Source organism: Ixodes scapularis, unplaced genomic scaffold (assembly GCF_016920785.2).
Source record: "Ixodes scapularis isolate PalLabHiFi unplaced genomic scaffold, ASM1692078v2 PGA_scaffold12__126_contigs__length_90152505, whole genome shotgun sequence".
Lineage (NCBI taxonomy): Eukaryota > Metazoa > Arthropoda > Arachnida > Ixodida > Ixodidae > Ixodes > Ixodes scapularis.
The window spans coordinates 31,161,271-31,188,091 of record NW_024609838.1 but is presented as its reverse complement, the minus strand read 5'-3'; the positions used below and the strand labels follow the sequence as shown (position 1 = coordinate 31,188,091).

The 26,821-nt window shown below is 45.2% G+C and overlaps 1 protein-coding gene across 2 annotated transcripts; it reads left to right on the top strand.

Annotated features, from left to right (window-relative positions):
* The first annotated feature begins 367 nt into the window (after positions 1–367).
* On the top strand, positions 368–23,717 carry LOC115327542 (tRNA (guanine-N(7)-)-methyltransferase). Of its 2 annotated transcripts, none has more exons than XM_042289272.1 (6): positions 368–452; positions 4,135–4,244; positions 7,158–7,342; positions 10,185–10,298; positions 16,474–16,575; positions 23,518–23,717. In XM_042289272.1, the coding sequence occupies exons 1-6, from the start codon at positions 370–372 to the stop codon at positions 23,653–23,655; spliced, it is 732 nt and encodes a 243-aa protein (XP_042145206.1). In that variant the 5' UTR covers positions 368–369; the 3' UTR covers positions 23,656–23,717. The 2 variants fall into 2 exon arrangements, with proteins under 2 accessions (XP_042145206.1, XP_042145207.1); XM_042289273.1 differs by having other exon boundaries at positions 372–452; positions 4,126–4,244.
* Positions 23,718–26,821: the final 3,104 nt, after the last annotated feature.

Genomic DNA, 26,821 nt, shown 5'->3' with positions numbered 1-26,821 from the left:
TTTTCTTTCTTTACTTTTTCCTCGGGTAAGTTCGCTCTTCGCAAATTTTACAAAAAAAATGCACCATCTGTGGGCAACGCTGCACAAAGTTGTAGGGCGATAGGTTAAGAAACTGAATTTTCCGGTCGATTTAAAGAGCCTGGCGTCTCCTTGTTTCACCCTGTATATATATTTTTTTAAATTTCCGACTGTTTCCGACAAACAAAAAAAACAAAAAAAAAAAAAAAAAACCCAGCTCTTTAGCCATTGTTGTCTTCAGCTTTGCATTACATACGCGCTAGATGGCACGAGTCGCCGTCTAATTCAAGAAAATGGTTGTCTGCGTTTTCTGCTTTTACTATCATCATCATCAGTTCGAAACATTTAAAGATGGCTGAGGTCAGATTGCCTCAGAAACGTTATTACAGGCAGCGGGCTCATTCAAACCCCATCGCTGATCACTGTTTCACGTAGTAAGTCCTCCCGAAATCCTCATTTGAAGAGTTTAAACCCCGAGGTGCAACATACTTGAAAAGGGTGCACCCACATGCGCCGCGAAGTAAAGTTTAGTGAGTGGAAACACACGTGGGCACAGCTCGCGTGTCATCTACCCATTTTCTGAAGCAAGTGTGCAGAAGCGTGCGTTTAGTGTGCGCTTCGAAGGGTGTGCTAATGCATTTGCGTTCACTAACCAATCCAGGTGCTCATAATTTTTAAAATACGAAGGTTATGTGACATTAAGTTGATGTCAATAGGTTTTATCTGTTCAACACGACGCCAGACGTCACGATTTGTAACCGTCCTTCGCCGGTCAAATCGTCACCTTGCAGTGGGCATGTAATTATAATTTTAAAGGAGCTGTGCAACAATATTTGTACTGTGCACAAATACCGCTTAAAACGGATCCCTAACGTTAATGACCTATGAAACACGCGTTCGTTTTTCACCCCACGCAATAGAAGTCCCAGAAAAAAAATTGAATAAAAACGAGCAGCCTTCACCCCCTCAACTCGCAGCCAGAACAAGCGGCCACGTGATCTGGACCCGATTATATGCCGCCAGTGTTGATCATAGCCACGCGCTGGGGTTGGCAAAGCGCAGGACACGCGCTGAGTTCCAGACATTGTTATGGCTCGGCTGTTGTCGTCGTTGCAGCGATTGGACACGGGTCACAACCCGAATGCTTCTCGAGCTAGCAATTGTCACGAGCCCAAGTCGAGTGCCCACGCAATGCTCGGGTCCAATCTATGAACCGCATTCAAATATCGTCACTTGGGTGTACTGCGATCCCCGAGTTACGTCATCAAATTTTGCAAAGGAGAGATTGAATGAAAATGACCGCTTTTGTCCTTGAAATTACACCGCAACAAAGGAGTTTCTTGGCCAATGGCGTTGCGTGTGAGTATCCTTGAGTCCCAGGTGTGTCAGTAAGCTCGTGTAGAGAGAAAAACATTCCAATTGATTATCGTTGCACAGCTCCTTTAAGGCCAACTGTTTTCCCGCTGTATAAACCTCGACCCACTGCAACCCTGACCTTCCCACAATGGCTCCCTATGGGAGACGCTGTCGCGGATGAAACGCCTCGCTTTGCGGTTCGGGGCGTTCAGCAAAGAGTTTTCCTAAAGTCCCTTGATAAAAATCGCACTTGTGAGTACTGCCAACCATTGTTGTGGAAACGCGCAAGACACGTGCCACGAGCGGGTGCTTCGCCACCATTCGCTTCCCAATGGGCCCCAGGTTGGGACCGCAAGCCTCCGTGGTATGGCCATCACTGCCTTTTGCGACCCTGTGCGCCTGAATCAACCCTTCCAGAGTATGAATAAAGTATTATTATTAATATTAATATTAAGGGCCGCTCATTTCAGTGCTGTGCGGCGCAGCATTTGTTTTTAATGATCGCTCAAGACACGGGCCTCGTGCTGGCGCATTTGACGCTACTTGCAAGGCAAACGCAAACACATTGAGGGGCTTTAAGGGGTCATGAAATGATTTTTCAATTTCTTCCTCCTTAGCTTTAATTCGGAACTGAATGGAAAATTGAGAAATCATGTCGTTGTGACATGTTTGGGCATGGTACGATGACTCCAAGCCTCCACCTTGCTTTGTATAAGCATACAATAGAACTCGCCAATGTAAGTGATGATAAGTTCTGTCAGGGCACGCATTGGCCACGAACACGAATCCAAATATTCGTCGACAGATTTATTGTCGACGAGTGCATACGTCCAAGTGACACAGTTCTCGTGTCCAATGCGTCAGCTGGGGTCGGCTGGTGTGTTTTGGGTACCGTGGATGTACCAGTGGAAAGGCGGAGAGTTTTTGAAGGAAATGAGCTACGAAATAGTCGGCTATATTTTCAAATGTGTGTAGTGATAAGCTGACTTTTGACTTTCTACCCTTTTTCTTTTGACCCACTAGACGAGATGCGATTAGTAAAGTCCCAATCTAAAATCATTTATCCCAACCCAAAATTCATTTATGGCCCCTTTAAGCTTTTCTGTGACCCAAGCTCAGTTCACAACCAGCCTGTCTAGAGGGGAAGCAAATTGCACAGGGCTTGCTCCCGCCTTTCCGGGGCGGGCGACGGATTTAGCCTGAGTGCTGAGTTTTGCAGAGGAGAATGAAAGGATTGATGACAAGTACATTTTAATAACAAAGAGAAGATTGGAAGACTGGTAGAAATCATCTAGGGAAAATTGAATGACATGCAGCTAACCGACACAGCTGGGGACAGGCTTGACAGAAGAAAATTGGGACTCCCTCCCGCATGGCTCCTGCCCAATGTTTTGACCATGTCTCTCGGTGGGCCCTGTGCTGGCCGAGTAACATCTACTAGGTTTGACTGGAGAAAAATTGGCGACTCGTTCGCTGGGGGAAGAGGGAGAGGGGGTGACGTTTTTGCTGTTTTTTGCCCGATCCCCCAGAGGTCATCTTGGTGATATCCCACACCGCCTGGTGATAGTTATGAATTTGCAGAAGGGAAGCCAAGCGGGTTAGAAAGACGAAGGGAGGAATCGTGATTTTGACTCTTAATTCCTAGGCCGGGTGGCAGAAGCTGCCGTCCATTGTAAAGGGTACAGCAGTTAGCATTCATTCGTCCGTCTGTGCGGATGGACTGCAGCAGCGGGATGCATCGCTGGCATCGCACTCATGTTTGTTTAGATCAAAAGAGCGTGGTTCTTGGGCATGGAAGCGCAAAGGCTTTTTTAAGCCCCGACTGCTCTTGTGCCATCGTCGAAACGAGGCATGTTCTCAGATCATCCATATATATATTCTTTGATTGATGTGCAGATACCTTAGGAAGCTAAAAGGCCTTTGTGTACTGCCGCGAAGACATAGCGTGACGAAACGCTGCGGCCGTGGCCAGTACTACAAGGCGCGCGCTGGCACACTCTTCTGTGGGCAGGTCAGGATCACAGTAGGTCGTGGTCTAAACATTCATTGAATGAAAGTGAAAATATGCGGCTGAGCTGATGAATTAACTCCACAAAAGAAAACAACCAGAGACAGAAAAGTATAAAAGAATGGACATATGCCACACTCTTATGTGTTCCTGGTCTCGGGTTTTTGAATGAATTGAATGAATTTGGCTTCTTATAGGTCCCATTATAGCTTACAGGTTAGGTGGAGTGAAACAAAACAGCTACCTAGAAAATCTAATCAAGGCAGAATTTCGGCTTGGTCCTGACGTCGTGTAAATGAACCTCAACATACTGCATGATCCTTACACAAGAAGATAGTTCAAGTGCCACGTTTTGCGTGCTCGTCGAATTTTAGTCCATACACTTCAATGTGCAGCATTGTTTTAAAATGGATGGCAGAACAGCGAGAACTTTATTAGGACGATGAGCAGCTTTTTGACTAGCTCAGAATGGTTCTATCTCTATGAAACATTGCATGAGTGAGCCTACTCCACTGTGAACTGAATAGAGTAAAATTCATAACAGACTTCAGCAGGAAACACTCTATCTGAAATCTTTCATACAGATTGCAGCACTGGTCTTTGGAAATTTTTTGGATTAATAGATTCCTCTCAATCTCTGTCTTGTGCACGCTAAAAAATTGTGGCGCTAGAACAATCAGCCTTACGCAGAAGTGTGCTTTGTTTTCGTCTGACCGTGGTGATATCTGTTATTGCGACTGTTGAACTTGCAGCCCACCATGCCCGGACGATATGGACTGGGAGGAGTACTTCCCAAACTTTCCGGATGAAACCAAGCAAGTCGAGTTTGCTGACATTGGCTGTGGCTATGGCGGTCTTCTAGGTAATGCTAGTCCTGCACTTTCACTCGGCAGTAATAGAGACTACCACAAATAATTGACGGCTGGAGCCTACCACGCTGATTGAACCACGAGTGTCAGCCAAATGCTGACGCAGCGCTCGTCTCCTTTGCTGATAGGATGTTAGTGCCAGCCAATTCTTGCTCAAGTAGATCCAAGTTATTCCCGGGGGTCACATCATGTGATCAAGCATAAAGCGACCACAGCAATGCGCTTTATTCCTAGCGCACACTGAACGGTCAAGCTTCTTCGAACATTCAACGTTTCTGCCAAGTGCGCAGACTTTTTTTAGCTTTGGTGCGCTTTTTTGGTTGGGCCAATCACAAAGGAGCCATAGCACAGTATGACTCCTTAGTCTTCTCCGTTTTGGTACGTCTCGTTCCTGGAGTTGTGGTGCCAGGGTTACCATGACTCCAGGAATCGAGCTACATGCGATCGCGTGTAGATCGATGTTGAGTCGTGTCATGTGTTATGACGACTGCCTTTGTGGTGGCAGTTGGAGAAAAGACCAATTTTTTCTTTTCGTCGACACTGTCATCTGATTCTTTCCAGTTCATTGTCTTAAAAAGCTTCTAAAGGAAGAAGGAATTGCTCGAGGCAGAGCGACGGCATTTTTGATGCGTTCTTTGGGAACCCACCTTCCCATGCTACAAAGATGTATCTGCCAGGTAATCTTGTTGCTGCTGCGTTTGCTTGGAGCCGCGTGTAGGCTTTTCATAGGCAAGTTACGCCTCTGTGCTAGTTTCTTTTAGTGCTGAACGTACAGGGTGCGATATAATTGGCACGAAAAAGTGATCTGTGGTTTGTCTTAGACATTTTTCTAAATTATTGGAACGCTAAGGACCATGCTGAGTCTGCAGTTGCACGTGCTGGTGTCTGCGGCAGTAATTTGTGCAAACGAATCTAAAAGTGGCACATGCATTCCTCATCGCCTTAGTTTGGTCGTTTACTTTGAACCTTCTCTACAGTGCCTACCCAAGTCATATGAAACATGCTAACTGGGTCTTATCTCATGGGAGTGCCATTGTGGTAATAGATCAGGGGTGGCCAGGCTGACCCAGCCTAAGAGCCGCAAACAAAACCACGAAACTTCCAAGAGCCGCGGGGGGGGGGGGGGGGGGGGGGGGGAGGGCACACCTTTTGTTGAGAGCAATAAACGTAACTCGGAACTACTTTCAATCTATCCAAGTCAAAAGCAGATAAGACTACCAAACCGCAATCCGTCTTTCGATTTAAAACTCATTCTATTTCTGTCTTGGGGAAGTGTGCGTGTGTGTGTGTGTGTGTGTGTGTGTGTGTGTGTGTGTGTGTGTGGGGGGGGGGGGGGGGGGGGTGTAGGAGAGGGAGCCGCGAGCCGCACTTTAACATGCGAAGAGCCGCATGTGGCTCGCCTGTAATAGATGAACAATGTCTCGTCGACATGCTGTTCAATGGAACGGCTCGAGCAAGGTTGGCCACTCACTCGCGCAAGGTCGAAATTCTGGCTGGACCGTGGCCACCGCAGCATTTTAGCTGGCCAGCCAATTTACACTTGTCGCCACCGTTAGCACGAAGGTGGTGCATAGATATCTTCAAAAATCGTCGGGGATTGAATGGTTCTATCAATAACTCTATCTGTGAAAAAAAAAAAAAAAAAAAAAATTAATGAAATAAAATTCTAACTAGACAGAAAAAATTACTTGGAACGACAGAAGAGCTAGGTTAGACCGGTGACATGAGATAGTTTCATGCCTGGTGTAGAGTCGTGTAAAGATGCGACGACAAGTAAAGGCTTCCTAGGAAGCAAGGCAAAAATGTAATAAGGCAATAAACGACCATATGTGGCAACAGACAAAAGAACTCCTCATCTGGAAGACTATCAGGTGTGCAATCCTAAGAAAGAAAAGACCAAGGAAAAAGCACTTTAAAAATATTGCACATTAAAAAATTAAAAAATCTACTTGAGCAAACCAAAGCGTAGCACTGGATTTAAGACATTTACAGCACAGTCAGTGAGAATCAAAGTCAAATAATTGAAATAATCAACACCAGAAGCTCTACAGTTTGGTACAGTAAAACAAACTGCCAAAGCAACTTTGCGAAGTCAAACAGTCTCATTTTTTGTCAGATGAGGTCGAAGCACACTCATACGGCTTGATCTAATGTGTGACGAAGACGAGGTTTTGGCTGTAGTTTTCACGTCGTCGCTCGGAGAGGCGGAACGACCCACACCGCCGATGCCAATCGAGGCAATTTGCCGATACAGGCCGCACGCCAGAACGGCAAAGTAAGGCAACAGCCCAACAGAAACAAAGATTTCTATTCAAAGACTGAACAAGGGACAAAGACGACAACCGATGCCCTGGCCAGTCCAGGCACTCCCACCGTCTTCTTATTGTAAACGGCCACTTATGTAGGCTGTTTGTGTTCAGAGTTTGTGTTCCAACGAACTCTAAGCTCCTTGGCCACTGCACAAGTCGCAAAACAATCTTGGCTCGGCTTCAGCAACTTCCATGAGAAGTATGTTTTAGCGGCATGCTTGTACATGTTATGTGGAGCGCAAGTTCGTCTGCTTCTTCTACAGGGGTTGTGATGATGTCAGAATGCCAAACTTTTATTGGCTGATCTAAAAAAAGAAGTGGGTAGACATCTAGCATTGATGTCCACCCACTGTCCTTTCAATCGAAGCCAACTGAAGTCCGGCATCGTTCCGACATCACAGCAATTCCTGCGCAAGAAGCAGACGACTTTCTCTCCACGTAAATTCGAAAGACGACAGCACAGATTCACGGCGCAGAAGATTGTTTCGTCTGCGTCGCCCCTTTGTGTTGTCGTCCTTTGAATTCATAGTTTCACTGAAAGTTGGCGTTTGTCGTGATCTTCTGCATGCTCTGCTAAAAGTGCCTCTTCCTTTTCAGTGACCCTCTCTCCCATGTTCCCGGACACATACATGGTGGGCATGGAGATCCGGGTCAAGGTGTCAGACTACGTCCAGGACCGGATCAAGGCGCTGCGCGTCCAGCACCCGGGCCAGTACGGGAACGTCGCCTGCATCCGCACCAATGCCATGAAGCACCTGCCAAACTTCTTCCGGAAGGGCCAGGTATTCGAAGCGGTGTTTATGCCAGGGCTTTGCGGGAGGGAGCACACGGTACCGTCTGCTTACGTTGCGTTAAGCGGTGTTCGTACGGGGAAAAACATTCCACGGAGGGATGTGCAGGACGTCGGCAGCGGCTACGATTCCCTCCTCGGCTTCGCCGTTCACGCGGAAGAGGTGTGATGAGAGGGACGTCAACGTTAGCGGTCAGTGGTTTCTACTTTTGATGTGTCTGTAGACAAATTTGGTGCTTTCTACACTCTACACTAAAGCTTTCAGTGACAAAATATTGTTAAAAGCAAACTGATCCATCATTGAACAAGGATTGTTTGTATTGTCCGAGCATTCGTTCCACTCTTCGCCACATTGCCGACATCCCCGCGCCGCTTTGATTTGTGTGACGTTTTCGTCACACATATCTCTCTGCAAAGAGATTTCTCTGCAGAGAAATCTTTTCGATATCCCCTGTGTATTGACATTGTTTCGTGGGGGCTTACGTCTGCTTATGCTGCAAGTCACTGCGACATCTGTGCCTTGTACAAAGAGTGGCAAGCAGTTCGAGGGTTAGCTTGGCGTGCTAAATACGAAGCCGAATGTCCCGGACGTAAGCAGATGGTGCCGTGCGAACGAGTCTTTACATAGTGGAATGGTACCGCATAAATGAGCCTTTATCTAGGAGGTGTAGTGTGCAAGAGCAATGTGCAAGAGGCAGAAAAACAAGCATGTGCGCTGGACTAAACAGTGAGTCGTGAAATAGCGATGCCAAAAGTGGGGTGCGAGAGACACAAACTTGGGTTTCCTGCTGGAGCACTGACAGGGCTTTTGTTTCAGAGACGCTGCACAAGGCGATGTTTGCACTGTCGAGGCATAAGATTCGACCAAATTCCACAGTGCAACATCATTGCGAAGCAACACACAATGCATTCTGTGTTACCTCTGCCTTTGCTATAATAGTGCAGGAAAGGGGCAAATTTTTAATGCACTTGACAGTGCATAATTTCAGAAACCTTTTTTAGTGTGCGTACATGGAGGACTCGTCTCTAACTAGGGGAGCTGGTTATTTGCAGCTTCCACCTTGGCATTGGTTCATAGCTGAAACAGGCCCTGCGATCACTCTGCCACGTGAGCATCAGACTCTCAGGTTGGAGGGCGCTGCATTTGACGCTAGGGGCTTCACAGTGTCCATACGCTAGTTGGAGGTCAGTGTTGTGAACTACATGGGTCAAGAGTATGCGGAGCGCAAGTCTGACTGCTTCTTGAGCGGGGGTTGCGGCGACGTTGGATTGCCGAGCTCTGATTGGTTCCTATTGGAAGGATAGTGGGTAGACCTCAGGGCAGCTAGCATTGAGATCTATCTATTATCCCTTCATCAGAGCCAATCAGGGTTTGGCATTCTGATGTCAGTGCAATCTCCACGCAAGAAGCAGACAAACTTGTGCTCCGCATAGCCCCAGAGCAGTGAATAACAGACGCCCCTGTCGGCTGGTACCAGTGCGGCCAGTGCGGTGGCTGAAAAGGGCAACATTGGGAAGGTTGTGCCCCCCAACGATTGAGTGCGGGCACTGCATCACAGATTGGCGGGACATTGGTGCATTCGAGCTCAAGATCGGGTCCAAGGATTGTTGCCACGGGCCACCTCAGTGTTGCAAAAATTCTGCATGAGATGGAGTTACCCTTCGAAACAAACTTTTCTGTCCGGTCTGTATACATCAGCATTAGAATAGACGGTATATGCTGGAAGCAACTTGTTGGAGCTTCATAAATACGAAACGAAATGCAGAAAGGAAGAAACGCAAAGCTCAATTCAGACATAAGCATATTCAATGTCTTTCTTTTAGTGTCCCTTGTCTATGTTTTATTTGCCATCATACTATTTTATTGTCAGTCACAAAAAGAGCAGCTTGAAAGATAGAAATTTATGGAGGTGGGAACACAAACATAATTATTTTACCTATGACCCATGTGCAGCACACTCACTTCATAAACATTAATATTTCTTTCATTTAAAAGTATTGAATTTTGCTAACCATCATTGATGGCATACTAAAAAATGATAAGCACATCATTTGACAAGCACATCCCTTGTGGGAAGTTACACTCCTCTTTGTCTTCTATAATTATATACTATGCAATTCATTTTTCAGTTTTCAAAGGTCACACAGGTTTTAAAAGTCAAAACAGTGTTTCAGGATGATCCACCTGAAACAAGAAGGTGCCAGCTCCAGACTTTTATTGTTCACTCAATTATTCTTTATGTCAGAGAACAAGAATCGCTACTTGTTTTGGACTGCATACTTATGGATGTCGTAATAGTTCAACCAAAATTTTGATGCAATGGTCCTAGATTAGAACCGAATTGACTGAAAATGTGTCGTAAAGGATGTAGTACACTGCATGAAACAGTTGGCACAAAGACAACATTGGTGCTTTCTTGCTGTTTACTCGGACATATTTTGACCCCCTAGGTTGGTAGAGCACATTCTATGTTGGTGGAGCACATATGAAGAGCACATTCTAGCACAATATTAAATGTGCTGATAAATATTGTTCACCAACAAGTTCATAAATGTAGAGATAGGTTTGTACTAGTACAGCAGCAGATCCATTATTCAACAAACATATCTGGGAGAGGTTTCGGTTCTTCAAGCAGGAAATCTCTTCCCGAACCCTTTGTACGTTGAAGCCTCTGCCGCCATTGCAACCTTTCTCGATGCTAAAACCAATATTAGTTTAGATGACAGACTCTCATTATGAGAGTTGGACAGGAAAGCCAGCCAGTTCCTTGTTCCCGTTAACCGTGTCATGCCCTGTACTCTTGACGAAACTGTGCCCCGTGTGCTCATTGCAGCTTTCAAAGATGTTCTTCCTCTTCCCCGACCCACACTTCAAGAAGCAGAAGCACAAGTGGCGAATCATCAGTCGACAGCTGCTAGCCGAGTATGCCTATGTCCTTAGAATTCAGGTAAATACTAAAAGCCTTTCCATGAACATTTAGATTTTTAAACCTGTGCTACGACAAAAGGATTGTTTGCGATGGGGACTGTCCAAGTAGTCTCCCCTGTTGACTGCAGACTACCCTGAAATTCCATCGTAGCAGTTGGTGCAATATGTTGCTCTGCTGCTGACAACGCCGAGTCAATGCCGTTGTTTTCTCGGTGACGCTGCAGAAAGAAGGACCATTTGAGTGCGCGTTCAAAGCCAGGATGGCTTTTACTCGAGACAACTAGCAGAATAAAACATGCGATAGTGAACTGATGGTGGGGAACAATCAAGTGATGGTGATGAAGGGCATGTTGCTATCGCACAACCAAGAACACAACTAACGCCAGCTGACACAAACTTCTGTCATGTCTACAGGTTACCCCCACTCCTCGTTTAGTTTTTGCTTGTTATCCACGGCATGTTTCATTTTCGGGTTGCCAACTGTACTCGCGGACAACTTTCTGCGACTGTTCAGTCAAAGCTATGGGCTCAGTCGCGCTTGCGCATTTTGAGCGCACTCTTCACTTTGGAAATGCCACATAAAGTTGTGCGCAAATGATACCCTTGCTTGAGTCCCCAGCTTTTCATTTTGTTCACATCGTGCATAGCTTTCAGCCTGTAAGCTTTCATTACTTCTTCTCGTCTTTTTTTAGTAATTGTATATGTTAACTCCCTTTGTTTTTCTTGTGTCATTAGTTCTTAATGATCACCCCATTAACTCTTTCTGTACTGCGCCCGTCTAAATCGATCACCCGCAGTTGACAATTTGCGAGCCTCGTTGCAAAGCCTCCGGTTCGTTTCTGGACAGATTACAGCATCTGGTGGTTAGATTAGGCACTCTAGTTTCAGTTTCCATATAGTTATTTTTTTCCCATGAGATGGCGATTTATTGTAACTAAACACAAAGCCAAGAAAGGGTGCGCTGCGAACATGGAGTCTTCATTGCGTGACGCACCTCCTTGGAAGCGTTTGAGGGCGCCTGCAGTCGATTTTGTTGTTGATACTAGCACGTGCGAGTCACAAGATAATGTCGAATCATCAAACTTTAGCTCCAACATCAATGATTTGTCAGATAAGCTCGGAACATCAAATGTCAGATAAGCTCGGAACATCAAATGTCAAATAAGCCTGGAACTCTTATCTTTCTTAAGTGTAGCGAATCTGTAGCACGGTATCATTTTGTTATATTCAGTGAATCTTTGAAAGCAGGAATGGTTCCAATGGATTGGAAGATGGCAAGCATCACACCTGTATTTAAATCTGGATTTAAGGCCTATGTTGAAAATTATTTCCTTCTTTTATAACATCAATCTCGTGCAAACTGTTTTGCACATTGCTAATAGTAACCTTCACCCCTTCTTGGATTTGAGACAGTTCTTTTCTCTCACAGCACAGTTTTTGTAACGGGTATTCTTACAATAAACAGTTAGTATAAATTTATTATCAGATATCCAGATCATTAGATGACAGGTAATATGTTGACTGTGTGTTATATTTGATTTTTCCAAAGCATTTCATATGGCTCACCATCAGCTATTATTGCACAAATTGGCTATGCTAAACATAGATTGCAACATTCTGAACTTGATACAAATTTATTTAGAAGGTTGAGAACAGCGTGTTGTTCTTAATCGGGGTCTCCAAACGTTCTGGCTAAGGGGCCGGATTAGGAATCTGCTGCAGACTCGAGGGCCGGAAAAAGAAAAGAGTAATACTAAATAAACAAACCTAGATAAGCATTGCAACACATATTGTTAGAGTAGGTAAGTACTAAAAACACCTAAGTGGAATGAATGCATATACTTAACTTCAATTCTTCAATTTGAAATTTAATATTGATCTAATTATGACCTTACACAAAAATTGTGACTAAGAAAATTCAGCAAGCATAAATCAAAGCGCATGAGAAATTCGGCACATTCGCCCAGCACAAAAGACTAATGAGAATGATAAAAGTCATGCTGACAATATGCAATAGTTGTGACAAAGGACACTAAGCACAATATACATGAGAATGCAAAGAAATGTTTACATAGATACAGAGACACGAAGCACGGGGACTAAGAATGGTGTTGTGACGATGTTCAGTTAATAATATGGCCAGAAGACCCACGTTACAATGCAGTTTCTCTCGTTCTTGGTATCTTCGTTTGCACATTTGGAGCACGTCGCGGGGCTATTTCTTTACATGCACTTAATTTTGTGCCAGTGGCAGCTGGTCTGCTGGGAGCGAGTTGCGGGCAGGGCTTCATCGGCAAGACCGCGGCCAGCTGCGGGCCGGTTGAAAGACCTCCGTGGGCTGGATCTGTCCCGTAGGCTGGGGTTAGGAGACCTCTGTTCTAAACAACCTACACGAAACATGGCGGAAAAAACACCCTCATGCACTGCACTTACTATTTCCTTAGAATGCACACACAACCAGTCGCAGAACGCCGTTTGGTCTGGTTCATTGAATACGAAGTGATGTGGTGTTTCATTGCTTCGTTCTTTGCGGTCCTGTTCACTTCTGTTTTGACGTCAGAAATGTTGGGATATAAGTTGTAAATGCTACCAGATACGTGTTATGACCGAAATAAGTAGCCTGAACCATGGGCTCTCGGACTGGGTTTCTAGAGACTTAGGGACTCCCTAGAGTACCGTTGGGGGTTTCCCGAACTCATAAATATTTTTGGTCGTCTCTGCCTCTAAGTACCTTACAAAGGGTTCTCCCAGTTTCAAAAAAATTCTGCTTCATTTTTTTTTTAAAAAACAATGCAGTCCCCTTCAGTATATCACCAAGGAAGACCACACATCAAATATTACGACTTAGTTCTGTCTAAATGTTTCTTAAAACGTTTTTGCAAACTTGGGAACAGGCGAAGTTGCCGCAATCGGCCAACTCTAGCGGGCGAATCGAAGGGCGATCAACAGCCCAGTTAAGGTTACGACGTTGGCGCAGCCAACATTGAGCTAGACATTGTCAACATTGCTCCTTTTTTATTGTTTTACTTCTTCGGGCAAGCGCAACGGGCAACGTCAGCAGCATCTCCTCTCGGCGCTTGGTAGTGTCCACGTGTATGGCGTAACGCGCCTGTGCAGCATGCTTCTTGGCCTTGGGAGCCGTCCAGCTGTCCTGCCATTACAGCCGTCTCCCCCGTCACAACCACCGTCGCTGTCTCACTGCTTCTGATTATTGCCTTTGGAGTTTCATTCACGCTACGTGCGCAGACTGATGCTGTTGCCACCTGTCGTCGTGTAGAAAATCACATGACGAGTCGTTCCACGTGGTAGCCATGTTTCTGGCGGCCCAAGGCCACTGTCGCCTGAAATTTCGAAATTTTTGGAATTGAGTGGAGTTGCCTTTTAAGCGCCATTTTAGCAGAACTGAGCCATCCATTGATGCATGACTATGTGCCAGGCGTTCCCTGGCATGCACACTATTGCTTACAAGGTCTGTAGGCTTCTGCACTGCTTTATTGCACCAGCACTCAAAATAGGGGGGCATCCTTGGCTAACCATCAGAAAAGATGGGAATTTGTCAAGATTAAGAAATTTGAGTACCCCTGACTTAAACTTCCATATTGCAAATGATTCTCTTCTCGCTTAACTAGAGGTACCAGATTTTCCGGGCTACAGTTTACAGACCATACATGTTTAAAATGTTGACATGTTACCCTGTGCAAAATGTACAAGAATGTTTTTGTTTTTTTTCTAGATCGTTTGTTGTGATAAGATGTGGAGAATTTCATGAATAACAGTGGTATATAAATGTTGATTTATGTATGGTACAAGCTTCTTTGCAAGCTAATACAGCAAGCATTTGTCAAGGTGTGGTGCGTGTGATAATTTTTTTTGTTCGGATCAGGTGCTAAGTGCATGGCGTGCCGACTATCTAAGCGAAGACTTTTCTTGGCTCCAAATGTTGCCCCTGCGACTACAGACCAGGTGTGGACTTTAGCCGGGAAAATACGGTACTCGCTTGGGTACGCAGAAGCATGATAGTGGCTGGACGACAACACTACTCAAGAATCGCGATATGGGATATATTTGTTTCGGATAGACCTGCTCTTGTATTGTTCTTTTGTTCCTTTTGAGTCGCCCCGGCGGCCGGGTAATTTTGGCTGCTGACGAACCAGCCACTCGTCCGACGACTTGTCACGACTCTGAAGAATGTATGACACATGTAAAAGTAGAGTACCGGCCAAGTGTTCGTTATGTCACCGACTACTGGCGGTCACAATCCAAGCTAGCTTGAGCGAGCTGGGAAATACTGCCTCCGGGCAGAGATACAAATGCCGCAAACGTTCTCAGCATGGATTCCGGCGAAATTTTGAGACTGAAGTATGTCCCTTGAAACTGATTAAAAACCCATTTGCAGTTTCTTTTGCTTGCGACCGAGTTCTTGTTATCTCTTACGATGACAGAGCACATTGGCATGCCGGCGCCGTCTACGAGGCGGCCCTGTAACTGTATTTCACTAGAACGGGTGACCAAAGTGTGGCTCGCAAGCCGCATGCGGCTCTTCGCGGGTCCAAGTGCGGCTTGCGGCTTCCCAGTAAGCGTGCCCCTCTTCCACTCCTGGGTCCCCAAAACAAAAAGAATTTCGGAATTTACAAAGGAAAAAAAGCAGCTCAGTGTTTTGGTAGCCTTGTACTACACTACGTACATACAGCTGGACTGCCTTTTTGACACATAGACGTGTCCACTTACCCTGTTTCCTTTATTATTCCAGAAACCATTTCGAACTGTATATGCATAACGGGCATCGGGGGGCAGTGACTGGCTATCATTTTTGTTTAGCAGTTGAAGAAACGTTCTGGTGCCTGGTGTTATTCGTTGCAGTCGGCAACTTGTCCCCCTTGAAAGGGACTGTTCGCCCCATATTGTGTCTTGTTTAAAGTATTCCCCCTTCTTTTTTTCTTCTTCTGCGGCTTTTTGAACTTTTGCAGTTTTGTCTGCAGCTCCAATTCCATGTCACTCTGGCCAGCCATGCACTACAACAAAGGTTTCACAGTATTTGTAAATTCAAATGTGTATATACTATTTTTGAGAAATGGTCTTTTATACCATTGTCAAAAGTTTTTCGAGCCTCTCCCCCAAAAATATTATGCAGAAAAACAAATGGGAAATATGAGGTGTCCCCCCAAAGAATTTCCAGGGTTGTTTTCACCTAAAGAAAAAGTTCTACCTTTTGGCAAAGATGAGCATTCAGCGATGCTTATGCATCGCTGAATGCTCATCTTTGCCAAAAGGTAGAACTAGAGGTCCAAACCGGATGCCCAAGTTTTGGCACGAACTGACATCCTATTCAAAAGTTACGAGCGATTTTCTGAAAATTTCGATGGGAAAATGGTGGCAGAAAGTGCTCTCAAATACATGGAGCTCTGTGGCGCCGCAAACCGAAAACTGACAAATATGGACCCCCATTTTCCCATTGAAATTTTCAGAAAACCACTCGTAACTTTCGAATGAAATATCTGTTTCTGCTGAAACTTTGGCACCTGGTTCGGGCCTCTAGCGCTACCCTTGGGTGGGCAATGCACGTTCAGCGATGCATAGGTTATTTTTGCAGTGAAGAAAACCTTGTAAATTTTTTGGACACACCCTATATAGATGGAAACCCCAAGAGTTACATGGCTACCTAACAGATGGCGCCAGTGTGGTTTCTCGTCATAAGAAATCTAAAGAGGTTTTAAGGCACTCGGTCATAAGGAATCGCAGGCACGTGAACCAGCCTTTGTAGACATCATAAAAATCAAATAAGTAACTGACCAGAACTTTTTTGAAAAGAAAGTATGATGTATTGAAATTTTTAAGTTATTTTACGCTGTAGATAAGATTTCTTGGCGCAGCAAGCTGTACAACACTCATCAGTGTGGACTGCCAACCCTCCAAAAACTACCTCAAACATATTTCTAACACTTGAACTTCAGTTAAACTGTCAATTTGAATTTCCCGCAGCTTTTTTTCTTTTTTCTGATTCACAATGAGAGCTGTTGAGCGAAATTCGACACCCTTATAGACTGGCAGCTTACTTAGCCTGGGCTTGTATTGTGGTCTTGCAAAAAACCCTGAATAATCGAGCTGCTGAAATTCGGGCGAGCAGCAACTGTCGATGGGCGACCAGTCCAAAACTTGGGATTGCAATTGTTTTGTTTTTTATTCTTTTTTTTCAGGGCCTTCTCTACACCATCACGGATGTGAGAGAACTCCATGAATGGATGGTGTCGCATCTCGACGAGCACCCACTGTTTGAAAGAGTTTCAGACGAAGATTTAGTGAGTATTCTCCATCTTGCTAAGTCTTCCACAAAAGCTCTATATAAATAAGTGCACACCTAAAAAAAAAACTGAAATCATTGGTTTTTAGAAATGGTGTTCTTAAATGAAGGGATTCATATACCGGGATTCTGCACGATAACAAAACCTCGGCGTCCCCTTCACCCCTTTCAAGTAAAAAGAAGAAAAGTGTCTGCTCGAAGTTCTGTTTGGAGGGCAACGAGATATATTTGTCACTAATAACACAATGACACTAGGAATATACTACGCCCAAAAATCTATTGCATTACAGGAAAACAAAATACATTTCAAAATTCCATCGCAAATATGAAATGTATGTCTGAATTACGAGAGCGATACATTTGAATTGCGATACTGCCCATCCCTGAATGTATACGAAGGAAGTTAGACTGCTGTGTGAGCTGCTAAGTAAAATTCAATTTCAGAAAAGGGTAGATTGTAACCAGTTTCCTTACATCGTTGGCAAGTTTAGCTTGGCAGGATTTCCCGGAAGACCGCGTCAAAGGCATCCCGAAGGCTTTCAAAAGCAACAACACAATGTTGAGAGAACGCCGATCCCATTGTTAAACCCGACGGTTGGCTGTAGCACTGGGAAACGGAGAATTTCTGCAGCGAAATCTGCTTCGGCCCGACATGCAGGCAGCGCCTTTTCCCAGGCAGAAGACCCTTCACCAATGTCCTTCTGTCTGTTCCCTCTTTCTATCTTCCTTCCACTCTTCCTAAAAGGAATGGATCTGGAAGCCAGTGCCAAATGCTTTACTAGGGAATACATTTTTCTCCACGAAAATCCACCGGCCTCAGCATCGACAGCTTGCGTAGTTTGAATGGCTGGATGCGTGCAGCCTTGTGGTTTTCCCCTTTATGAGGCGTGGCTGCGACCATCATGAACACCTTTAGAGACAGCGGAGACGGCCATCTTTGCCGTCTTGGCGAATACGGTATCTCGATGCGTCGGCGGCAGCCTTCTCTCTCGGCGCAGTACAAAAGCGTGGACAGCTCGAAACCATGAACAGCGCGAAGCGCGTGCATTCTCTTGGAAGGGGGGTTCCCACCAATAGGGGAGCATTCGGCACTGTAGGCACATCGTCTAATGCAAATGAGCGAAATAGAACATATTATCCTAATAAAGTATTTATACTGATTTCTGCAGGAAGGAGGAGTGGTCTCCTCTTTTCTGCTCGTGCCTGCCTTGAAGGAAGGTCACATGGTGCTCCTTAATCACTGCACTCATTCGATAGTGTCGACCAAAAACGTGCTGGGTTTGAACTTCCGGCATTCCTCATAAATGAATGCACGCATCTCCATTCTGGTGAACCTGTTAGCCTCAGATTGAAACTAGAGCAAGTGGAGTGTGTCACATTTTCTTGACAGTGAATCGTGTTTTTCGGAGTGGCGAAATTTGTTGTCGTTTCTGTTCAGTCGCAAATCAAACTGCCATGGAGTAGATGCCCTCCCATAGTTTCTAGAAAATTTTAGAGTTAGCCAAAGTGGTTCGACTGCAGCTGAGCATGTTAAGCGAAAGCTCGTGCTGCTGAATTGAGGTACCCTAGCTTCAATTCCCAACCTTGCCCGTTTTGATCTGGATCAGCATCGTACCGGCGTGTGGTCGTGTATCACTGCTGTGTGATGCACGTTAAAGATTCCGAGCTAGCAGTCATACCTCACTAGATAAACGCAAACAGCCAAAAATATTGTTTTAAACTGGAAAGAGGCTCTGCTTAAAGATTGGCCAACCAAGTGCAATCTGGCTAACCAAGCAGCTCCAATAGAGTCTGTCAACAAATCTGCCACCTCTCTTTATGATTGGAGCATGTGCCTTTTCTTTAGGACAGTTCCATGGTACGGTCCACATTTTAGAGATTTTTTCCCCTCCTGCAAACATGTTAAAGCGGAATTTTATGTCGGCTGGAAAATATACAACGGATAGAAATTATTGCCCACGCAGACGTATGCACTGGATTTGAGCCATCGTGTTTCGTTAGTGGCATTTAAAGGGATATGACAGGGTATTTATGCTCGCCGAGGTCTTTATTTGAACACGACATATGAGAGCTGTAGGGATTCCTGTGATCTCCATTCCCCGATGGCTGTGATAACGGCCGCGGATCGGAACGCTTGGCCGCTGTCTTGGAGCGCGAACGAAATGGGGTCAGTTGCAGCCACGTGACTTCTGGCATCTCTCCATGCTCATGTTTGTTTCAAACAGTTGAGTTTTTTTTTTGCTTTTTGCTTTATTAAAAATATATGTGACTCTGTAGCAAAATATTGACTCTGTAGCAAAAATCGCCTGGCAAAAAAATAAAACAGTTTTGAGGGGGTGTCAGTTTTTGCACCTATTTCTTTGTGTAGACATGGTCCCTTCATGACAGCAGCTCACAAACACCAGTCTTTTGTACGTAAGTGCAAGAAAAGCAATTTTAAAATTAATGAAAACAATTTCCCAATACTACCTGGTAGTTGGGGGGCCCATAAGTAGCAGCTCCACGGCGCGGCTTCTCCGATGGAGGCAGTCGAGAACCAGCGGCACCTGGCACACCTCTCGGTTCTAGTACACCATACCTCGGATTCCACCTTGGAGGATTGTAACGCGTTAACAATGAAACTGGTGCCACTTAGCGACAAAGGTCGTAATTACGGCATCCCTGGCCGTTTATGGGCTTACGACGTTCCAAGCACGACGTCACGGGCAAATATCCCGAGACGCATCGTGCCGCCTCGATGGCCGGTTTTGAAGAGCTCGCCAGGATACTCGGTTGGAACAAAAAATACAGCCATCTGCTGAAAATACAAGCGTGTGATTATCATTTACGGATATCATATATCATATTTCACCCATTTCGAAGTGTTTTGGGGGTATTTCAAGTTTCCATTCTGTACCCCTTTAACCCTTAAGTTATTTTCGAAAAAAAATGTACAAAAAAATGTACAAACTTTCCCAAATTTTTTTTATTTGCACATATTTTTTCTTATGTTGTTCTGATTTTGCAAATACATTACTTGATTGGTTTCTGATTGGTATTAACACAAAACCTTTAAAAGAAAAAGTTGATTATTATGGAAGCTTTCCCTCAGTGCATGTAAGAGTAATGGATTAACACGTGCTGAAATGTGCAGTATATTTTTGAACATACGCACCGTAACAAAAGATAAGTGCCTAGACGTTTCTTTGTACTAGTGCTAACAAAGTTCGGTAAGTTTAGAAGTCAACTTTGGTGTGGTAGATTTCAAAGCAGGGCATCGCAGAAAGCCTTACTTTGCAGTCCTTGCACCATGTCCTCGTTTCTTTGCGTGGCTTCTTTCCCGATTTGTTTGAATAGGCATGTGTGCACACAACGCATCTCCGTGTCGGCTACTGCTTTTTTGGAGTTGGCGGGATTTTTCTAGGGAAGTAACGGCCCTTGAGTCCCGTCGGGGCGTAGTCAGATCTGCGGCCTGGTCCTGGTCATCCTTCACTGTCGAGGTAGCGTTGAAGCAGTAACTCTACAAGTCGGACGCGGAAATCCAGATGGCTCAATGTTCCACCTTGCTTCTTGTATAGACAAAAGGCATTGAAGATGGACATGTCAAGAAGGTGGCGAAACAGTTTCTTGTAGTAAACATTTTGCCCTTTGCGTCGTGATGGATAGTAAGACATGTTCTGGTCTGAGTGGTTGATGCCACCCATTGTGTTGTTGTAGTCGAGAGCGATTGTAGGCTTTGGCACTTCTTGTTCTTCGAGTTGACAACATCTTGCATTGTTGGCGAGTGAACCGTGCCTAGGAAGTTTACAAGCTTTTTGTCTCTCCATTGCATAGCGAGATATTTCCCGCATTGAAAGGCGGCAACCTCGCCTTTGTTCAACTTTATGTTTTTGGACTTGGGCATTTCTTTTCTTCCAGGACGAGCTGTTCCATAGACGTCATGTTGGCTAGCCCGGGCGAGTTGTAGTAGTTGTCAATCGTCAAGGTGTACCCCTTGTCAAGAAAGGGCTTCATGAGTTCCATCACCACCTTGGTGCCCATCGCCTCTTTGCCATCCACATCTACCATCCCCTTTCCAGTGTAGAGAATCAAATTGCAGACGTAATCGCTGCAGGATTTGCACAGTAGGAAGAATTTCAGACCAAACCCTGCACGTTTGAGTGGTACATATTGCTTCTACACCAGTCTTCCTTTGAATAGCAGGAGACTCATCGACGGCCACGTCCTTCTCCGGCACATAGGTTGCGAGGAGGGCCTCATTCAGCCCACAGCTTTCGCAGCTTCAGGTTCGGGTGGGTTGCTTCGTCCGGTCGTCAGGCTGGTAAAGTGAAGGCAGCACATCAGTGCCTGGAAGCGGTTCCTGCTCATTGCTTTGCTAAACACCGGCGTCGCCAAGACTTCTTTTGTTGACCAATACATCTCAACTTGCGGTTTGCCTAGCGATTCCTTGCAAAATTATTAGCGCAAAGAACACCATCATCTCTTTGCGGTCCACCGGTTTCCATGAAGGACCCCGCGCTGCGAAATGCGGGACTGCGTAGCGGTTCCTCTCTGTCACAACGAGGTCGACAAGGACCCAATAAAAAAAAAAAACAACCTCGAACCAGCCTCATATTTTCACAAAATGCGCCGCAAGACGAGGACAGAGTAAGTGAGAGTACATGAAGCGCGCTTGTCTTGCGGCGCATTTGGTGAAGCGCTTCGTGTTGTCTCTCACTTACTCTCTCCTTGTCTTGCAGCGCATTTTGTGAAAATAAGTCATGTATCAACTGGCCCATCTGTCACTACTGATGCAGCCTCATATCATCGACAAAATTGTACTATATTCAGTTTTACTGGCGCCGTCTGCCCCATGTGAAGAAAACCATTCTTCTCTTGAGCCTCACCCTGTTGCTAAAAATGTCAGTCCAACTTCCTTACGACAAGGCAAGCGCTTCTTTCCCTGTCCACATCGCTCAAACCCATCTTCAAAGTCGCCATGTGAACCAAAGCAGAGGCCATGCATTCTGGAGGCTGTAGATACTGCACACATGGATACACGTGTGCATAGACATGTTCCCGTGCACCCAGAAACACATCACTGCGCATGTGATTCGGAAGACAGTGCAAGAGTCGAGTGTGGTTGGAAGGCACACAAAACATCAGTTGTTCGACTATATTTTTTTTTAAAGAACTAACGCACAGGCAAACTTGGTCTTCAGGGGGGCTATGCTCGACAAATGTTTCATTTCTTTTAGAAAGAAACGGAAGTGACGATATCGTGTCCGATTGGCTAAAGGCTCAAATGAAGAAAGGGGGAACTTTGGTCATTTGAGCTTCTAACTAATCGGATGCTCTATTGTCACTTCCATCACTTCATTTCTTTTAGAGTGCAGCTCTTAGACGCCCGTTTCCGGCTTGAGTGATGTTGCCGTCGGCGTAACCGCGCGTTGCATTATGGAACAGTTATCATATAGACGTCACCGTGCATTTCATTATAGGTAAATTTCCCCACTAAATTTAGCGGAAAAATTTCCCTGCTAAATTGAGGGGAAAACCTTCCCTGCTAAATTTAGTGGAAAACCTTCCCTGCTAAATTTAGCGAAAAAAATTACACGCGTAATTTAGTGGGGACTTTTTTCAGCTAAATTTAGCGGGGAATTTAGCGAAAATTTCTGGAGGAGGAGGAGGAGGGGCATTCCCTCCTCTCCGTACCTTTCCCTCCTTCTTAAGAGCTGTGCTCTAATTCGCCATTACAGGGGATTGTAAATGTCGTTTTTTTTTTAAGAGAAACGAAACATTTGTCGAACATAGCCCCCCAGTTCTTTGCTCCGGACGTGACATGTAACAATCCCACAATTTATTTGACCAAAATCCAAACATTGTTTCACAGACCCTTTAACGAGATGTCTGATCACGAGCAACAACTCATTTGGTGGCAATGCCTAGTTTTCCTACACTTTATTTGGCTTCTATTGTGCACATGGTGTAGTAAAAACAGTCTGTTCACTTTTTTCTTTTTTTTTTATGTATTTTAACCACAGTGTAAAACACTCTTTAGGTGAGGACAAAACACGGCGAATGCTGCAACACGATTGACCAAATAAAGTAATATTGGAGCGTTTCCGAGCAACCACTGCCGGCAACGTCTCCGCCGATTAGACGGTGCAACTGTGGGAGAAAGAAAGCCTGTAATGCCCAATTGGAGTGCAGCTCTTGAGGAGGAGGGAAGGGTACTGAGGGGAACAATACTGAGGGGTCACGTGACCTGGGGGAGGGGGGGGGTCACATGCATTATGCGGTGCATTATGGGACATTTCCCATAATGCACCGCACGGTTACGGCGACGCCAACGCCGACGGCGGCGCCGCTGAAGCCGGAAACTGGCACCTAAGAGCTGCACTCTAAAACAAAACAGTATTGCGTTGCCATTGCACCCGGGAGCCCGCACTTTCCACTTGGCACGTCTGCTGTGTGCACAGCACGGACGCTGGCTTGAATGCTGTGACAGAGCACTCTCCGTTTTAACACAGTCATAGAATTGTTCTTGGCGGCATTGAGGCACGAAACTAGGGTCAATGACAAAGCTATGTCTGAGCAATATGCGTAGCACAAGTGCCAAGTTCTACATGATTTCGCTTGCACAGAAAACGACTTAAAAAGAAGCATGTCTCCCATAGAGGGACATGGGAAACCTGGCGAGCGGCAGGCTACCACTAGCCATCGATCAGAGTCGTCTGGTGGTGCCGCTCGCAACCAAATCGAGGAGGACTATCTGGCAGCTGCGATGCGCGCAGTGTCTGCACCTATGTATCTTAAAGTGTGATTTTTGCTGACCAGGTTTTTCCCGATTCAATTTGTTTTGATCGGTGACCAAGTTGTTTGAAACCACAAGATGTGAACTCGGGCAAATGTAGTTGTTATCTGTCTTTTGCTGCTTTCCTGCAAATATTCATAATCAATTTCTTTCCTCCTGGTGTAGAAAGAAGACATTGTCGTTGAAAAGCTGTACGAAAGCACGGAGGAAGGCAAGAAGGTCACGAGAAACTCTGGAGAAAAGTTCCTGGCTGTCTTCAGGAGGGTGGAAGATTCCTATGTTCCTGGACAGAGTGATCTCTAGCTGGACAGGTTCCAAGGCAAGAGAATAAAGCTGTACATTATGTATGAATCCATCCTGTAAAACACATGTCTAAGCGTTTTTTTCGTTATGACAGCTCTAGTTGTGAATCGGTACACATTTTCCACACAAACCTTTTTCGCTTACATTAATTAGTGGCAGTCAGTTCCGAGAGATTTCAAAGGGGGGGGGGGGAGGGGAGAGGGGGAGGGAGGGGGGGGACGGGACGGGGACGACTTCAGCCTTGCAAGCTCTTTCCCTGCCCCCAGGCTCGCTCGAGCATTTTAGAGCGGTTTCAGAAGCAAGAAAGGTGTTGATTTGCAGGTGGTTTCAAGTGACAAACATCCAACTTGAACACTTGTGAAAACATTCCCCATGGTGTTATCTCTCCCCTTGCATCGAGCCAAGTGTAAAGGCCTGCCCACATATTTACGTTTGCTTAAAGCCGAGTTCTGGCGATCTCTTAAGACAAGAGGACTCACTGGCATGCTGGCGGCATCTACGAGGTGACCCAGGAACTGCATTTCACTAGAGCGCAAGTTTTACGGTATTTGCAAGATGAAACATACACGCCTATGAGAAATGGTAATTTATGATATTGTCAAAAGGTTTTCAAGCCAAAAAAGAAAGGATGATGTGCAAAAAGAAAATGGTAAACTCTCCCCTTGCATTGAACTAAGTGCACCCTTGGCTGACTGGGTAAGGGTAGAGATGATGAAAACACACCGCCTCTAATATTTTGGTTTGAATATTCCGCATCTGACATATTTTCCCCACTCTGGTCCGCAGACATTTAAAAGTTGGAATTTTATGCAGTGTGCACTATACGAAAATTTGTTTTTGTCTAGATCATTCACTATATGAGATGTGACAGGTATTGTCAATGAGAGAGTATGTCAATGATGATTTATGTATGATGCAAGCTTCTTTGTGAGCTAAGGAAGCAGGCACTTGTTAAGGTGTGCTGTTTATAAGAATGTTTTATCCCCAATCTAGGCGCTAGGTGCGGATTACGCACTGCGTTCGGACTATTCTCTGGGTGTGACTGTGGTCAGGAAAATATGATGCATTACCAGGTCACTAATGTCAAGGCTGTGCCCGTGCAACAGTAAAAGTAAAAAAAAAAGAAAAACAATAGTGAAAAATTAAAATTTCAGCTATTTTTTAAATCTTTGGTCAAACCATTATACAGTGAAGTCGAGATAATTAAAACTCGGGTGTTTCGTACTTCCAGTTCATTCGATAGAATTTTAAAATTTTGGTTGTCCCACTATGTTTTCAATGCATTTTTAAGCTGCTTAGTTCAAACAGCGTTTTCGCTTAATTCATACTATTTGTTCATCACCGAGCACCTGTGCACTGTGGGGAAGCAATATCTGCGAAGCTCGCGGGCATTGCTTTTCTGCAGTATGCGAGTGCTCGGTGAGAAGTGAACTCGATGGGACAAACCCACTGTGATTCTGCAAGCAGTACTGTCCTGACAATCTGCTTTCATCGTTCATGCTTGTTTTTTTTCTGAGAGGGTGAAATTCAAGAATAAAAGAAATACCGTAAACGACTTTATTTTCGCGGGCTCAATATTTCGCAAATTTGGCGAAGTGAGGTTTTTAGGAATATTTCGCGGGCCCGAAATTTCGCGGATAAGGGTGGTATGCTATGCATTTCTTACCATAGAAAAACATATTCGCGGGACCTATTTTTCGTGATATTGTAGAAGTTGAGAAATCCGCGAAAATTAAGTCGTTTACAGTATATAGAAAGCAGATTTATAAACTTCCTTCGATTAGGATAGCTGGGCATCTCTTTGAAATTAATTTTATGTCAAATCTGTCATCTACATGCCACCCCAAGGTAGGCACTGTACTTTCTAAAGCCACAGTTCACGGATATAGCTATATTCAAACTAACTGAACTTAGAAGTGGACAAGTGCAAGGTTGGGGACAACCTTCACGAGTTCAGCTGAATTTTTGTTTACAACGGTACCAAAGGGTTCGGAGAAACTTTTTGATATTTGATTAGAAAATATTTGGCCAAAACCACTACTCGCTTTGAACTTTACCAGTGTTTTACGTGTGTGCCTGCCTATAAAGTGTAAAAAGAATGTGCTTGCTATGTGTAGCTATTCCTATAGCAAATTGCTACTTTGCCTTTCATCATATTTAGATGAATTTCTGATAATTCAAACTAAAAACTGTGGCTTCTTGGAGTTTGAAATAATGAGAGTCGACTGTATGTAGAATTGCATTTTTCCCAAGTGAGGCCAAGTCATTCTCTTTTGCCTTTTTCTTTTCTTGCGACGCCTTGGAGATTACGCGTGCACAGGCCGAGGCCACAGAGCAGTCCTGCGAGGCGACTCGTAGCACGTTGACACGCAATGCCTGCAAGCATGCACAGTTCGTTGGCGGCACGGGCGTTTAGCAGGTGGCCATTTCTGGTGCCTTCCGTGCTTCAGAAACTTAGAGTTAGCTTCTGCAAGAATATTGAAACAAGGGGTGCTTTCATGTGCTCAACCAACAAGGGCATCTGGCCCACACCAACAAAGAACAGAGGTTTAGAATTAGACCGCTTTGGAATTCTCTATTAGTGGCCAAAATCTTTTGCCACATAGCACCAACGCCGCAAGCCTTTGCCAGATAGCAGGCACCTTGACCAGGATTTGAACCCACCATCTGGGGATCCGCTAAAAGGCACCTCAATGTGGCACTACAATGCTACCTGGAGCGTGTCTTTGACTACCTAATGTATTCACTGCATCCACCCTCAATTCACTTCCTCAATTTCTGCTCATTGACGTCATAGAAGTGTCATGCTGTTGCCTGTCACAATCGTGACCACAGCACAGCAGCGGAGGTGGATGCAGCGCGAGCCCGTTCTGATGCCGGTCCCTCCACAGTCAGACAATAACGGAAAACCAAGTCAGACACGAGTTGGCACGCCGCGACAACGGCAGCCTTTGCGTCTGCTCGCCTTTCTCACTAGCATACCTACAATCAACCCTGCCAGGATCTTGACATCCGACGGCGTGATGCACCGGCTCCCATGATGCACTTTGTTGCCACTTCGGGACCGCTTTCGATGCACGGGCAAGATAGGACGGTAAGCACGCCAGTCGTTAAGACATCCCATTCACCGTGGTGCCACCAAGATGGCCGTAGGCTTGTAAGTAAT

Excerpts from the sequence above, each read along its gene's own strand:
- LOC115327542 (XM_042289272.1), top strand. The coding sequence starts at position 370 with ATGGCTGAGGTCAGATTGCCTCAGAAACGTTATTACAGGCAGCGGGCT. Across the intron at positions 453-4,134 it reads GCTGATCACTGTTTCACGTA|CCCACCATGCCCGGACGATA; the intron begins GTAAGTCCTCCC and ends TTGAACTTGCAG. Across the intron at positions 4,245-7,157 it reads TGGCTATGGCGGTCTTCTAG|TGACCCTCTCTCCCATGTTC; the intron begins GTAATGCTAGTC and ends CTTCCTTTTCAG.